The sequence below is a fragment of the Cebus imitator genome, unplaced genomic scaffold (genome assembly GCF_001604975.1).
Source record: "Cebus imitator isolate Cc_AM_T3 unplaced genomic scaffold, Cebus_imitator-1.0 Scaffold299, whole genome shotgun sequence".
Classification (NCBI taxonomy): Eukaryota; Metazoa; Chordata; class Mammalia; order Primates; family Cebidae; genus Cebus; species Cebus imitator.
In genome coordinates this window covers 2,344,309-2,361,430 of record NW_016107614.1, presented here as the reverse complement: position 1 = coordinate 2,361,430, position 17,122 = coordinate 2,344,309, and the positions used below count along the sequence as shown (strand labels likewise).

Here is a 17,122-nt window from a genome sequence, read left to right as displayed (position 1 = left end):
TTTTTTCTGAGATAGGGTCTGGCTCTGTTGCCCAGACTGGAATGCAGTGGCACGATCTCAGCTCACTGCAACCTCTGTCTCCTGGATTCAAGCCATCCTCTCACCTCACTCTCCCAAGTAGCTGGGGCCACAGGCATGCACCACGCCCGGCTAATTTTTATATTTTTTTGTAGAGATACGGTTTCATCATGTTGCCCAGGCTGTCTTGAACTCCTGAGCTCAAGCATTCTGCCCGTCTTGGCCTCCCAAAATGCTGGGATTACAGGCATGTACCACTGCGCCTGGCCTGCTATACATTTTATTATTTTGGTTAGTATTTGCCTCATATAGCTGTTTTCTATCCATTTTCTTTTCTTTTCTTTTTTTGAGACGGAGTTTTGTTCTTATTGTCCAGGCTGGAGTGCAGTGGCATGATCTCAGCTCACTGCAACCTCCACCTCCCAGGTTCAAGTGATTCTCCTGCCTCAGCCTCCCAAGTAGCTGGCATTACAGGTGCCCACCACCATGTCCAGCTAATTTTTTTGTATTTTTAGTAGAGACAGGGTTTCACTCTGTTGGCCAGGCTGGTCTCGAACTCCTGACCTCAGGCGATCCACCCGCCTCAGCTTCCCAAAGTCCTGGGATTACAGGTGTAAGCCACCGTGCCCAACCTCTATCCATTTTCAGGTTTTTGTATAATTACTTTTTTGGCGAGTCATTGAACGAGTGTTATTCTCCAAGTTAATTGTATTTCCCACAACAAACAATACAACAAGCTTTGCAATTATCATAATATTGAGGTTCAATATTATCTTTTGTTGGTATATAAAATAGCTTCTTGTAAATTGAAATTTTTATTGAGATGATTATAGATTCACATGCAATTATAATAAATTATACAAAGATTTCATGTACCTTCCTTTCAGAGATTTCATTTCCCCTAATGGTAACATTTTGTAAAACTACAGTACAATAACACAACTAGGATATGGGCATTGATACAAGCCACTGATTTCACTCAGATATCTCCAGCATTACTTGTACTCATTTGTGAATGTGTGTAAGACAATTTTATCACACTTACAGTTTTGTGTATCTACCACCACATTTATGATACTGAACAGTTTCAGCACTGTAAATATCATTCGTGTTGTTAATTTATAACAATATCTACCTCCCTTTCCCCTTTCCTCCATCCATTCCAAAATTCTGGCAACCACCACTCTGCTTCCATTTCTAAAATTCTGTCATTTGATGAATATCATATAAATAGAATCATACAGCATATAATAGGGATACTAATTATGCTCTTCTCACTCAGCATAATTCCCTGGTGATTCATCTAAGTTGTTGCCTGTATAAATAGTTTATTTTTATTGCTGAGTAGTAGTCCATGGTATGGAAGTACCACAGTTTGTTTATCCATTCACCTGTTGAAGGATATCTGGATTGTTTCCTGCTATTACAAATAAAGCCATTATGAATATTCATGTACAGATTTTTGTGTAAAGATAAGTTTTCATTTTTCTGGGATAAATATTCAAGAGTAGAATTCCTGGGTCATATAGTGATTGGGTCTATTTCTGGGGTCTCTATTCCATTGGTCTACATGTTTATCACTCTACCAATGCCATGCCGTCTTGATTACTGTAGTACAGAGTAAGCCATATATGGGATAGAGTGATTACTCCCCTTCAGTCTTCTTTTTCGTGATTGTTTTAGTTATCTTTCCATATAAATTTTAGAATAAGCTTGTCTATGCCTGCGAAAAACGAAAATAAAAAACCATGTTGAGATAGAAATGGCATTATCGTATTAAACCTATAGATCAATCTGGAGAGAACTGGCACTTTTTACTATAAGAGTCTTCTAATCCAGAGATGCAGCATGTCTCTCCATTTATTTAGGTCTGTCTTCATTTTTTTATCAGCATTGTTTAATTTTCATCACACAAATTCTGTACAAATTTTGTTAACTGTATATCCAAGCATTTTGTCTTCTTTGGAGTGACTGTGTATATGGCATTATGTTGGTTTCTGCATGTTCATTGTTAGAATATAGAAATGTGAGCCATTTTTGTGTGCTGGCCTTGTATTCTGAAATTTTGTTGAACTAATTGATTGGTTCTAGGAGGTTTTTGGGGTTTTCTTCTTTCTTAATAGATTTCTTAGGATCTTCTATGTAGACAGACATGTCATTTGCAAATAGGAGCCATTTTATTTTTTCCTTTCCAACCTGTTTGCCTTTTATTTGTTTTTCATGCTTCACTGCAGCATTTCAAACTTCCAGAACTACGCTGAATAAGAGTGTAAGAGCAGGCTGGGCACAGTGTCTCACACCTGTAATCCGCACACTTTGGGAGGCTGAGGCGGGCGGATCATGAGGTCATGAGATCAAGACCATCCTGGCTAACATGGTGAATCCCCATCTCTACCAAAAATACAAAAATTAGCTAGGTGTGGTGGCACATGCCTGTAATCCTAGCTACTCAGGAGGATGAGGCAGGAGAATCTCTTGAACCTGAGAGGCAGAGGTTGCAGTGAGCCGAGATTGTGCCACTGCACTGCAGCCTGGGCAAAAGTGCTAGACTCCATCTCAAAAACAAAAAATTTATGAGAGCAGACATCCTTGCCTTGTTCTTGATCTTGGGAGAAGGAATTTGGTCTTTCAACCACTAAGTATAATGTAAGCTGTAGGTCTTTTTCTAGATACTTTGTATCAAGATAAGATAATTCCTCTCTATTCCTAATTCGCTAAAATTTTTATTGTGAATACGTGTTAGACTTTTGTTAAATGCTTTTTCTGTGTCAGTTGATGTGATCACAAGATTCTTCTTTATTAGCTTGTTGATGTAGTGGGTTATATAGATTGATTTCCAAATGATGAATCATCCTTGTATACCTGGAATAAATCCCACTGGGTTATGCTGTATAATTCTTTTTTATATATTGTTGGATTTCATTTGCTTTTTTTAAAGGGTTTCTGCATGTAAGTTTAATTAGGTTTTAGGGGTATCTCTTATAAGCAGCAAACAGCTAGTTTTTTTCCTTGCTGTTCAACCTAAGAATCTCTCTTCTAACAGGTGAATTACATTTATTTTATAACTGATATACCTAGACTTATTTCCTTTCTTTTGTTTTATGCTTTCTTGTTTTCTTTCCTTCTTTTATTCTCTTTTCCTGCTTTCTATTTGATTAAGAAATTTTTCTATATTTACTTTTTATTTCCATTATGTGCTTTCTATTCTTTAATATTGCCTTTCATGGTTAACATTCATATGTGACTTTTTAAAGTACAAAGAATTAGTGAACTAAGAAGACAGATCTGAAGAAACCAGAAACCACAGTCTTGTTCTAAGAAATACAGGGCTTTTTAAATATTTTAAATTTTAAAAACACCCTCCAATTTTTCCTGTTATTATTTACTTGTTTTCAAGCCCCCAAATTAGTCACCATTATCAATGGCTTATTTGTGTGTTTGTCTGCAATACAGATTGATACCTGCCTTCATATCCACCCATTTCCTTGCTCACTTTTATTTCTTACATCTCATTTCTCCCTCCTAGGAATGCTTTCGAGTCTTGCTCTGTTGCCCAGGCTGGAGTGCAGTGGGGCAATCTCAGCTCACTGCAACCTCTGCCTCCCGTGTTCAAGAGATTCTCCTGCCTCAGCCTCCTGAGAGCTAGGATTACAGACATTCGCTACCATGCCCAGCTAATTTTTATGTTTTTAGTAGAGATGGGGTTTCACCATGTTGGCTGGGCTGGTCTTGAACTCCTGGCCTCAAGTGATCCTCCCGCCTCAGCCTCCCAAAGTGCTGAGATTACAGGGTTCCAAAACTTTTCAAAAAACTTTCACTCCTGCACTAAAACTTGCCTTGGTCTCTCCCACTCTGCCTTATTCCCCTTGGCTGAATTCTCTCCTCCGAGGAGGAAAGAATCGAATTGCTACAGATCAGTACAGATTTGCTGCTGCTATCATCGCCAGCATCTGAGGCTTCCTTCTGTGAGTTATGTTCCTTATTCTCTTCTGCTCATGGCCATTCACCTTTCTTTCCTTTGAACTCAACTCTGTATTTTTCATTTGGGGTGGGGAAAAGGTAGTGGTTTTTCTGTGTTCCTCTGCTTGTATAAGGGCTTCCTACTCATCTAGTTGGTCACATTTCCGGACCCAGAAAGTTGGTATGTAATACATTGTTAAACCTGAAAATGACTGTTTTACCGCTAGAATTTCTAGAACAGAAGTCATATACTTGCAGTGTTGGGATAAGCCCAACCCACAGATGTGTTTTTGTTTGGCCTGGACACTTTTGGCCCACACTGTGTTTTTTAAAAAATCTCACCGTAGGAGCCAACTTTTAAAAATCAAGGGATTTCACATAAGAATCCAGATTTTCTAGTTTTTCTTTAAAAACGGAAAGATTTGGTAACAGCAGGCTCATCTTCCATCATAGCACAACCCACTGGAGTTTAGGAGCACCTGCTGCTCCCCATAGTCAGAGCACATGTTCTGTTTGCTGGAATCTCTCTCCCCCTTCACAGTGTCCTATTCAGCCTACTTCACCTTTTAGAGGACCTGCCTGCCCTCTACAGAAGCTATTCTTATTTACTATTCTCACCCTAAACTACCAATTACATCAAGACGTCAAATGTGAATTGTTCTGGTAGACTGGAAGCTCCATGAGGGCAAGCACTGTTACCAACTTGTTCTCCACTTTATTCTCCACACCCTGCACAGTGCTTGGCTGGTGATGAGCATTCAATATTTTTTATATTTTGAATGAATTAATTAAAGAAGGGATGAGCTATTCTAAAAATAAACATAGGAACAGTCCAAACAACTCTGCGGCAGAAATCTCTCCAAAATGTTGGCAACACTGAAGCCCTTCATGTTTACATCCTGAGAATCATCCAGTCCTAAGTAATCACAGGCAGCAATGTAGCAAGTGGAAGTTTGTTACTCATTTCCCATATGGTTTTCAACAAGTCTCTTTATTTTCCTCTGTTGCCAACTCTCCTTTGGAGAATGGTCAAAAATACTTCTCGATTCAAGGGAATAACACTAAGATATCCCATGTCTCGCTGACAAGCTGTGCTGTATATACATGTGACCTGGTATTGTAAGGGTCGGTTTTACACAAAGTCAGCATGGGAAAATCTTAAGTGCACCTGGAAAGAAGCTAGGGTGTAATTTCCAGAGATGGGTTATTGAATGACAGCTTCCCCTTCGGTCCAGTGAGAAATTTAATTTGCTAAGGACTCAACACAGGAAGCATTTGCCGATTAAAAATATGTCTAAACAGATGTTCTGCTTATCTTGGAAGAAGGATCTTAATGCAACTGTCATTATTGGATTTTCTTGGATTACTACTATCTGGAATTGGAGTCCAAATAGAAGGATGTAATTATTTATCATGGCCAAGAGTCCTGCATTTGAAGAGGAGCTCAGGGCGTCTGACAGGATTTAACACGCTGGGGGTAGGGTGGAGGGGGGATAAAGGCCATTTAAATTCTCTGGCTCCGGGAGTGAGCCCTATCCTCTCTGAAAGAGAAAAGTGGTTGTTGCTTTTCAATCTTCTGTTTCCAGCTGAAGGCACAACCATGTCATAAACAGAACCAGGCCTGAGCCAGCCTCCTCCAGTGAGGAACTGCAATTTTTAGGTTAGGCAACTGGTCATTCCCACACTGGAAGTAAACACATTGACCGCCCAGCCATTTGCAGAATCCTCACCCCAAAGGTGATGGGGGAATTTGCACCTCACCTGCAGTAGTCTTGAAAGGCCAAAGGCCCCTTAATAAAGGGGAGACTAGATCATTCTGCACAGTGGTTCTCAAGCCCGGCTGCACATCAGAATCCACTGGGAAGCTTTTAAAAAATTCTGGTGTCTGCCTCCCTCCTCTGAGATTGAGAATCAATTGGCCTTGGAGAGTAGAGTCAAGGCACCTGCAGTTTCTAAAGCTCCCCAGGTGATTACAAAGCTCAGTGAAGTTTGGGAACCACTGATACAACCCAAAGGTTAAGATCAAGGGGTTTGGGGTCAGGGGGACTTAAGCTCAAGATAAATGCTGCCATTTGCTACCTATGTGGCTTTGGACAAATCACTTCCCCTTTGGAGCCTCACTTCCTGCTGCCGGACGGTAGTGACCCAGGTAATGAATGTCAAATGCCTGCGGTGAGTAAGGGCTCAGTGTGAGCTGCCACAATGGCTATGAAAGTCTGCATTTGAGACAGGCTAAAAAGGAGGGCCTGAAGTTTGTGGGGCTCAGTTGTTACACCCAAGTAAACTAACATAAGTGATGTTAGGAATTCCAGCATTGAGCACTGTTTTGCACCCAAGTTTGTGGGATGCCTGTCCTTTGGTTCAACCAGATTCCATTATTATGTGCTTTCACACAAAGCCCTTAGGAAAAGTTACTGAAAGTGAAAGGTCCATTCTCGTTCATGAATATGGTTCTGGAAATCAGGCTCTATCAAAACAGTCACAGCTTCATTCATGGAGCAGTTGCACACTCCATTTCATTAATCCCATTATCAGCCCTGAAATGCGTGCTGAGCTCTCATCTCCAGAGAAGGGAGAGCCTTCTGACCAAAAGGTCTGTGGGGGGTGGGGGAGGGATGCTGAGTGAGCATTTCAGCCATTTCCCCCTCCCCAGAGCTAGAGGCACAAATCCCCACCGTCAGGGCTGAGGGGAGCCACATAATGCCAGGAAATAAACCTGCTGCCGAAACTGGGCGCTTCCTTCCGATCCTTTCTCCTGCCTGGGAAGTCTCTTTTCCTGGGGGTGATGAGAGGGGGGCAAGTTGTGATGAAAGGGAACCCGAGATTGACACAATGTGTCTTATCTTTCATTCACATAAAAGCAAGAGGTATCCAGGGCCGGGCAGACAGCATCCTGAGAAATGGGATGGGAAGGATGGAGGGACTGGCTAGAACAGTCTGCCCTCCCCTCACTTGGAGATCTCCTTCCTCCTCAAAACTGCCCCAGATGCTTAAAACATGTTTGTCTGCTGCCGTAATGCGGAGTGGAGGGACTGGCCTAGGCTGCACATTCCTTCTCCTCTTCGAACAAACCAGGGTCATTTGGGGGATCGCAGACTGGGGGAGCGCTATCATCACCCTCCCTTAAAAGCCCAAGATCTTTTGCTGCAGTGCGGGTGCTGCACACAACCCCACCAGCGGCAGAATTTTAATGGGCCACAGCAGCCGTATTCCTTCCTGTCCTCTGTAATTGTGTTTCTATGCAGCTGTTGCACAGCTGTGGAATCCCAGTCCAGAGGTAGATGATGCACTTTCAATGCTGGATAACATAATTCCTGGAGGTGAAGGTGGGGAGAAGGAAATGGAAGAGCTACATTCCTTGAGCCTCTTTTAAGTTCCAGACACCTGGCTCTGTGTTTTACATAAATATTATTTCTAATTCCCTCTAAACTTCATACAAGGAGTTAAATAACTTATCCAAAGACATAGCTACTAAGTGGCTGAGCTGGGATTCAAACCCAAGTGTGTCTGACTGTCCAAGTTTATAGTTGGGTCATTTTACACCCAACAAACTAGTAAATATCAAAAACTCTGACAATCTCTATTGCTAGGGAGCAGAGGCAAGGTGGAAAGTGGGTAGATAGTCTCCAAATATGGCCACAAGTCCCCTTATCCCTGTGAGGTCATGCCACTTCTCCCACGAAGGAGCAGAATCTATTTATCTCTCCTTGAATCTGGCCTGGTCTTTTGACTTGTTTTGTTAATAGAATGGATTAGAAGTAGGATTCTTGAAGTTTTGAGCCCAGGCCTTAAATGGACTGGAGCTTCTGCTCCCTCCCTCTGGGAAGCCAATCACCATGCTATGAAAAGTTTCTGATTAAACAACTAAATGGTGACAGTCTGCATGGAGAGCAGGGCCATGAGGAGGTACACTGGGGCATCAGAGGTGTAGCTAAAGTTTTTTTGGACCTTCCAGCCCAGTCTACCTGCTAGATAAATGCAATCAAGTGAGTGACTCCAGATGCCATCAGCCAAAGAACCACCCCACTGAGCCCAGTCAACCCCCAGAATCACGAAAATAACAAATCATTGCTTGAAGTCATTAAGGTTGGAGACGGTCTTTACGCAACAATAAATCACGTAAATAAGGAAGAAAAGAATGAGTGTGGCATCTTTGTCACTGCAGTGTGATGGCAAACCCTGCTGGATTCATTCACACATGCTCCATTTTTACCACTAAGTGCTGGCTATTTGTGGCCAAGTGAAGCACCATTGAATTTAACAGATGTTTGGGGAGCCCCAAAATTTGTAAGTCAAAATACCCTTAAATAAGCAAAGCAGAAAAACATGGATCTGAAAGCAAGCCCTGCACATAGTCCAAACCACAAGCTGTATAGCTAAGAAACAAATGCAGATTTGTCAAATGGGTGACTAAAGAATGTGCCTCTCTCTAAAATAAATCGAACTGAGGCCGGGCACAGTAATCTGCCCAGTGGTAGAGGTAAAGAATCTGCCTCTGTCTAAAAGAAATCGAACTGAGGCTTATGCCTGTAATCCCAACACTTTGGGAGGCTGAGGCAGGCAGATCACCTGAGGTCAGGAGTTTGAGACCAGTCTGACCAACATGGAGAAACCCTGTCTCTACTAAAAATACAAAATTAGCCAGGTCGTGGTACTGTATGCCTGTAATCCCAGCTACTCAGGAGGCTGAGGCAGGAGAATCGCTTGAACCCGGGAGGCAGAAGTTGCAGTGAGCCAAGGTGATGCCATTGCCCTCCAGTCTGGGCAACAAGAGTTAAACTCCGTCTTAAAAAAAAGGAAGTCGAACCTGAAGAGGAGGATCAGAAACCCAATAGGAAAATGGGCACAAGATAGAATGAGGCAAGTCCCACTGACAAACATAGGAAGAAATGTCCAAAGTCACCAACAGTCAGAGGAGTATAAATTAAACATGAATAAGCCACAGCTTACTTGTTAAAAACACTGATAGAGTTCTCCCTACTGCTAGTAAGAATATGGGATAAGGAGTACATTTATCAGTTGCTATGGAAATGTGAATTGTTACACCTTTTGAAACACAACCTAGCAACATCTATTACAAACATACTAAATATGTAAGGGTATATGTTCAGAAACGTTTACTGCAGGCATTGTTCATGATGGCAAAAGGTTGAAGTGAACTGAATGCTAATTGATAAGGAAGCCACTGAATAAATTATGATCCATCCATACCAGGACTATCTACATTTAAGTTATAACAAGCGCCTTGGAGGGGTTTTGCCCATGAGGTATTGATGACAAAAGCATGACGCAGAAAAAACGTGTCTTGAATGTGATCCTATTTTTTTAATCAGGGACAAAGCCTGTATCTGTATTTATTTTAGATGTGTACTTATATATATGTATATCTCTGTAAATATATCAATGTATGTGCAAGCAGAAAAATATGAAGGCTGTATACGAAGTCACTAGCATGCATTATTACCTGGGAAAGTGTAGAGGGGTGATATGTGGAAAAAAGAACCCTAAAGGAGGCAGCCACACTAAAGGGAAAATAAAAAGAATATAACACTTTCAGAGGCCGGGCGCGGTGGCTCACACCTATAATCCCAGCACTTTGGTAGGCTGAGGCAGGTGTATCACGAGGTTAAGAGATCAAGACCATCCTGGCCAACATGGTGAAACCCTGTCTCTACTAAAAATACAAAATATTAGCTGGACATGGTGGCGCATACCTGTAATCCTAGCTACTCAGGAGGCTGAGGCAGGAGAATCTCTTGAACCCAGAAGGTGAAGGTTGCAGTGAGCTGAGCTTGCGCCACTGCACTCCAGCCTGGCAACAGAGCAAGACTCCCTCTCAAAAAAAAAAAAAAGTATTTAGCACTTTTAAATGTATGATGATGTCACATTTGTACATTTGTGTAAAATTACATATATACAGGTATATATGTAAAAAATATATAAAATAGCATGAAAGCTGAAACACAAAATACATAATGATTTTTATTTCATTCCTACATAGTCATCCCTGAGACATAAGATTCTGGCATTTAAAAATTATTCCTTTTGCTTTGCTGTTACATTTGTGTAGAAGAAATACCACTGCTGACTGTGAATCATGATTCCTGCAAGATGCAGGCCAGACAGAAGTCCGGCAGCCCCTCTCCTCCAGCACCACTTCTGAACAGGAAAAGCTTCTCCAAAATAGATGTGTCCAGTGATAGCTGACCTAGAAACTCTTCAACAACCAGCAGACCACACTCGGGTCTGAGCATCTGTGTACAGACAGGCAGTGGTCGTGCTTCCGGGCAGGCTCCGGGCGCCCTGCTCACAGCCAATCAGCACCTCACCTGCTTCCCACTTAGCAGCCCATGGGGTCTCTAGTCTACACCTCCCCCTCAATCCCCACTCCAGTTTAATTTTTCTTCTTCGCTTCCCTCACCCATTCATTTTCCCACACTCAATTCCCAAAGCCACATTATCTGCCCCTCCAAGGTCTTCATGGGCTTCGGCTCACGAGCCATGCACAAGGGAGAAAAGTCCAGCCAAGAGAGCAGAGTTTATCTGAGAGCCATACTGTTCCTGACCACCAAATGCTGCCCTTCCATCCCTTTCACCAGCAGCAAGCCAGCCCGGCTCACGTCCACAGACTTTAGTGCTTCTAGTCCCTTTCAGGCACAGAGAAAGGAAAAGATTCCATAAGAGCTATCGAAGGCCAGGGACTGGGGAAGGGAGAGGGAGTGACTGCTTAATGAGTGCAGAGCCTGCCTTGGGGGTGAAAAAGTTCTGGAACTCAATAAGGCTGATGGTTATACAGCATTGTGAATGCACTTAATGCCACTAAAGGGGAAGCTTTAAAATGGTAAGTCTTATGTCACATGGATTTTCCCACAACTGAAAGAAATCAAGGTACCCAAAGACCTGGTGAGGGCTCACATTACCCTTTCCAGCTTCCTTGGTGCCAGTGTCCGTGGCTGTGGCATTTGGGCTGCTCTCAGATGCCTCCTCTTCAAGCCCACCTAGAGGAATGGAGAAGAAAGGGGCATGAGGATACATCAGCCTTCTCTGCATCAGCACCAAGGGATGAGGGAGCCTACCTGGTCACCTGGGGATGATCAGAATCACCGTGAATCCGTAAGACTCATTCCACAAATCAACTGAGCACCCACCACATGTCCCGCACTATTCTAGATGTGAGGCGAAAACAAACCTGCTTTGTATATATAGATCTATATAAATATAACCACATATAATTCACAGATTGATAAAAGGATGACTCTCCTGGATCAGCTCAAGGGCACCCAGAATCAAATTTACAGTTACCAGGCAACCCCAAATCAGCTTCCTCACCCCCCACATCCATAAGAAAGGCCAAGTACAAACAGTATCCTCTCTGGGCCTGGAGTCTGCCTGGTGCAGAATGCAGGGAGGTGTGCCCAGTGCTGTTGAATACTCGATGTGCCTGGCGACCGCTGCCTTTCTTACCCTGTACACTCTCTTGGCATTCGGGTTTCCTCTGTGGTGTGAGTCTCCCTGCAGGAACTACTGTGTTGACCTTATAAATTAGACTCCATAAACACTGTGTCCACCAAGGACAGTGACACTTGTATGTATTTGTTAGTAGGCATCATTTATAAACTGTGTTAACAGTTGTCTCTGCCAGGAATGTGGCCAATCACCAAATATTTGTTTGATCTACTATGTGCCAGGTGCAGTTCCAGGCACCATGGATCCAGCAGTGAACCAGGCAGGTGAGTTCCTGCTCTCAAGAGGTCATTCTAATGGAAAGCTGGACCATAAACCACATGTAAGTAAATTAATGAATGAGATCATTGCAGGTTTAGAAAATGCTCTGAAGAAGATCAAATCCAGTTTGTGATAAAACACGATGGGAGGAGCTGCTTTTCTGGTGGTTGGAGAGGATCCTTGAGGAGGTGGGATGACAGTGAGATCTGAAAGGCAGGAAGGATCTGGCCATGTGGAGATCCTGGCTAGAGCATCCTCTGCAGGGGAAGGATCCAGAAGGAGCTTGGATGGGGACTGAGCTTGTGACAAGAGGGACAGCCATGGTGGGCAAGTGGGAACAGGGCCAAAGGGAGGCAGGCCCACAGGGCCTTGCCAGCCAGACTGTGCTGTGTCTTGTGACTTTATTCTCTTTGTCACAGGAACCCTGCAGAGGGTTTAAAGCAGGAGAGGAATGTGTGTTTTATTTGTGTTTGCCAAGATCGCCCTGGGGCACAGGCAGAGAAAAGCAGAAGCCGGATGAACAGTTAGCAGCCTTGCAAGGGTCCCGGTGAGGCAGGGTGGTGGTATGGACCCAACACTGCAGTGGAGGTGTTGAGACCTGTCGTGTTAGGGAATAGTCAGAGGCAGAGCTCGCAGGTATAGCTGGGGGATTTGATCTGGGGAAGGACAGAGAACACCAATGCCGCCTGCCCTTGGGATCTGAGTAAGTGGGTGGGTAGTAACACCAGGGAGCAGATTTGAGGACAAGGACTATGTCCAGGAGAGACTATTACACACACAAACCACATCAAAGCAACCGAAGGACAATCTATTTTTAAACAAACAAAAATATTCCTTGCATTTATTAAGAAACTTGCAGCTTACAAGTCAATTTCCCAGTCTCCCCTTTAACCCTGATTAGAACACTTTATGTGTAACCCCATTTTCCAGAGGAGAGAACTGAGGCACAAAATGGTTAGCCCCGGGTTGGCCAGGCCATCAGGGAAGCTGAGGGCTCGGGACACAGTCTCCTGGTCAGACACCTGGAGGTCTTTGCTGTCCCCACAGATAAAGGCTTCCGGCACTGCTCAACCAAGGCTCACAAGGCACCATGGCCCCAATCCCTGGACCTGGATGACCCTGGAGACAGCCATGTGGTCCTGCTCCCAACTCCCCATATGCAGACCACCTCTCTCCCTCTCTGTGACCGTGACACAGGCAGTGGCTGCAGCTGCTGGGTCTCCTGTAGAAAGGGTCCCACTACAGCCAGGCGAAGATGGGAGGCTCCGTGCCTACATCCTGCTCGTTCCATTGCCTCCTGGCCAACCCGGAATCCACTCACACACTCCCTGCAGCTGCCGGGTGTTTGCTGCCAGCTCCCAGCCCTCTGGGTATTCGTCCAGTTGCAGCGATATCATTTCCTCTCGGGCTAAAGGTCAGGGGAAATCCTGATGGTATGAAATCGCTCAGCAGCAGAGGAATGTGCCACCTGTGGTTGGAGGCGAGCTGGGGCCAAGGCTGTGCGTCTAGCTCAGCCTCACTCAGCTGTGCAACTGCTGTGAGGAACTTGGGTGTTAGTATTTTTCATCTGTCAAATGGGCTATTGCGAGGAACAAATGAGGTAATGGGTTTGTTTAGGCATTTGTTCATTTAACAAATATTTATCCAACACCTGCTACAGGCCAGACGCTGTTTCTGCTGCTTGGGATACAATACAGAAGAAACTGTACCCTGACCTCATGGAAATTATATTCTGATGAAGGATAGAGGAAAAAATGACAAATAGCGAACCAGATATTTAGGTCTGGAGGATGTAGGCAGCTATCTGGAGAGAAGCATTTCGAACTATGGGAACAACAAGTGCAAAGGCCCTGGGGTGGGAGTGTGCTTGGAGTGGGGAGGTGGGTACAATGGGAATGAATGAGTGAGGAGGGGAGAAGGAGATGATGAGGTCAGCAGGCAGTGGAGAGGCTGGAGGATCTGCTCACGTGGGACCTTGCAGACCATTCAGGATTTTGGCTTTTATTCTGAGTGAACTAGACGGGAACTAGAGGACACGAAAGGGCTTTGTAACTGCACTGGGTTGTACATGACAGGGATTATAAGTAGTGAACAGGAGTGGGGAGACCAGGTGCCCCCCAGTGATGGAGTGGGGAAAGAATAAGTGTTTACTAAGTCCCAATTATGGAGCAAACCACAGTGCTAAAAACAGTGCTAAGTGCTTTTCCTCACCTTCAGTTTTAGATTTACAGTCTCATGAAGACCAGTAACAAAAGGACCATGAAGAGATGAGGAAAGAAGGCTCTAAGAGGTGAAATGACTTGCTTGCCTTTAGGACGCAGGGATAGTTAGTAAAGGTGATGACCGGAGGTGGATCCCGTCTGACCCCCAAGGCTGTGCTCTTTCTCCTCAGCTTCCGTCACAGAAAGAACAAGAGTGGTGCCTGGTAGAGACAGCTGATTCCCAGGGGATACAGGGCATTGTCCATCCGGGAGGTCTGTAAGAGGGCCTGTGAAGTCACGGGTCTAGCTCAGCTTGAGATAAGGTTGGAGCCATGGCAGTTAAGAATATACAGCCCTTCAGCCCAGCATTGTGGCTCATGCCTGTAATCCCAGCACTTTGGGAGGCCAAGGCAGGTGGATCATTTGAGGTCAGGAGTTGGAGACCAGCCTGGCCAACATGGTGAAAACACATCTCTACTAAAAATGCAAAAAGTAGCTGGGTGTGGTGGCATGCCTATAATCCCAGCTGCTCAGGAGGCTGAGGTAGGAGAATGGCTTGAACCCGAGAGGCAGAGATTGCAAGATCAGCCTGGGCAACAGAGTGAGACCACATCAAAAAAAAAAGAATATTCAGCCCTTCTCTGTCCCTATCAACAAGAGATGGAAGAGTCTGTCTTTTATCTCAGAAAGGCAGCAAATCTCATGCTTCCAGCACCGTCTACCGGGGACCTACCTGGAGTTAATGTGGTTTGGCCACTCTCCTGATGAAAACCCTTCCATGGCTCCCCACTGCTCTTGGGATGGATTCCACCTGCTAACACCACTGATGAGGCCTTTAGTGATACGGCCCTGCCAGCCTCCTCCACCTGGTGCCTCAAGCCTCCTCTCCTACTTCCTCCACTGCCACTCTGTGCTCAGCTGCATTAAATGGCTTAAGAGTGCCATGGCTTTCTATTTTCCTGTTATTGCACACCTTCCTCAACCACACTCACCTCTTCATCTGGCCAAACCCTACTGGTCCTTCAAGTCTCCATGTAGACACCACTTCCTCTGAGCATCTGCCCCTCTGCTCCTCTTGGGGTAAAAGCCTTTCTCTCTGTTCCCCACAGCTCCCTGGCCTTATTCCCCATCTCTCCACAAGGTACTGGGATCCATTTACTCAGCTGAATCCCCCATGGTTTAGCTTTTAGTATCTTGAAGGAAGGGATTTTGTTTTGTCTAACAATGCATACCCAGCACTAGGCCTGGCACATAGCAGGTACCCAGTAAAATATGGGATGAATGGATGAAGGGATGGATGGATGGATGGATGGATGGATGGATGGATGGGTGGGTGAATGAATCCACGGATGGGTGGATGGACATATGAGTCATGTAGGCGGTGTTTAAAAAGAGAACTCGATCATTTCTAACTTAGCTTAATTGTTGGAAAAAATTGTCTTTATCAGCTTGTATGGAGAGAAGGAGGCAGCTATTCTTGGAACAATGGCTCTTAACCTTGGCTGCAATTTGCATCACCTGGGAAGCCTTTAAAACATGCTGACGTCTGGGTCCCACCCCTGGAGATTCTTATTTAATTGGTCTGGGGCATGGCCTGGGAATGGGGAGTTTTAAGAGCTCCCCGAGTGATTCTAAGGTGCAGCCAAGGTTGAGATTTGTTACTCAGAGAACCCTGTAAGAGGAAGCCTTACTTTGTGCTATTTTCTTACTTCCAACCTCTCTCCTCCTGAGCTCACGAGGAATGGTAGACATGGACCTGGAGACAGACACTTTGTACACTAGGAAAAGCCATGTCTCACATCTAAATCGATGGAAAGTGTTTCTCTGTTTCAACAAAAACTAGCAAATGAGTGAGACAGGTGTGGCTCTGGCTTTAACTGCAGCTGCAGGCACCGTAGAACAAGGAAGAGAGAAACAGCCTGATGCAGACAAAGGCTGGGAGCCGGGAGGGGAGAGCTTTCAGGATATGGGGATGTATTTTTCCTTCGATGTGACTGCAAGACAAAAAATGCTTGAAAAAAAATATATATATATATATCTCCCCATATTTGATCTTTACTTAATTACCTCTTCAGTGAGAGGATATGCAAAGACCTTGTAGATTTCATTAGTCACAGAGGTTTATTCAAATGCCTCCTTTGCATAAGAAACCCAGGCTTACAGCTGGTCTCTGGGAAAGAATGCCCTCCAGGCCTTGAAAAGAGAGCTCGGGGCCTGTTCAAGCTCTCACTGAAACACAGCAGAGGTCAGCGGCCCGTGATGCATGGGCCAGGCTGAAATGTTTCTGTCCAGCATTTGCAATTCAATCCCACAGTTTCCTTTATGGAACAATTCACTAAATTCAGAGTTGTTCTTTTTTCTAATTCACCATATAATTCACCTCCCAAGTTCAATTAAGAAGCAATCTGTTAGCAACTTTGGGAGCAAGCTGCTTTTCTTTGGGAAAGCCCAATTTTCTTCCGCTCTCAACAAAAAGTGCCTTAATTAGATGCATCATATGAGACATTGATGTACACACAACGCCCCTCCACCATGATTAATGAAATATTAACTGTATACACCCAAAGACATCTAGGTAGAAAGAGATGGACTTTTCCAAAGCCCGAGAGGGCAGAGCCTTGTGCCACAGATCAATATTGCCCATCTGAACAACAGTGACTATGAATTCATATTCATTGGAATATGATAATTCATAAACAAAACTCTATTAATTATTCCTTTCATCTCTTAAAGACTAACGTTACTTGGTTCTTGGTTCTCTTGAACACAAGAATACCTACCATTTTTTAACTGCCAGCATTTAAATTGCGTTTCTTTGCAGGTACTTCATATATGTTCTCTATTTAATCCTCAAACTTACCCTCTGAGGTGAGTATTATTCCCATTTTATATGCAGGGTAACTGAGGCTTAGAGCAGTTAAGACATCACTAGGGACACATGGCCACTGGAGGGAGAAGTTGAGATTCTCTCCATACTGGTCTGATATCAAAGCCCTTCACAGACATCACATACTAAAGACGGCAGCCTTAGCTCTCATGTTTACTCACTTTTTAACACTGTATTTACAGCTTTGACCCATGAGAGCTAAATCTAGCATAAAACTGCAGTGTTTTACTCTAAGAAAAAGAAAAAAAATATCCAGCACAAGATCCTAAAAATCACTTTATTCCTACGCCATTCATTCAGTACACCTTGGTGGAGCACCTGCTTTGGGCAG

General features: G+C 44.2%; 1 protein-coding gene across 2 annotated transcripts in view; it reads right to left on the bottom strand.

Annotated features, from left to right (window-relative positions):
* The window catches only part of TLL2 (tolloid like 2), a 147,062-nt gene that overhangs the window by 68,360 nt on the left and 61,580 nt on the right, over positions 1-17,122 (bottom strand). Inside the window, exon 3 of one of the 2 annotated variants that reach the window (XM_017502810.2) lies at positions 10,899-10,976. The exons of the other annotated variant lie outside the window; for it this stretch is intronic. Coding sequence (XP_017358299.1) covers positions 10,899-10,976 — 78 coding nt within the window. The remainder of the gene's footprint in view (positions 1-10,898; positions 10,977-17,122) is intronic. 2 annotated transcript variants of the gene reach the window in all.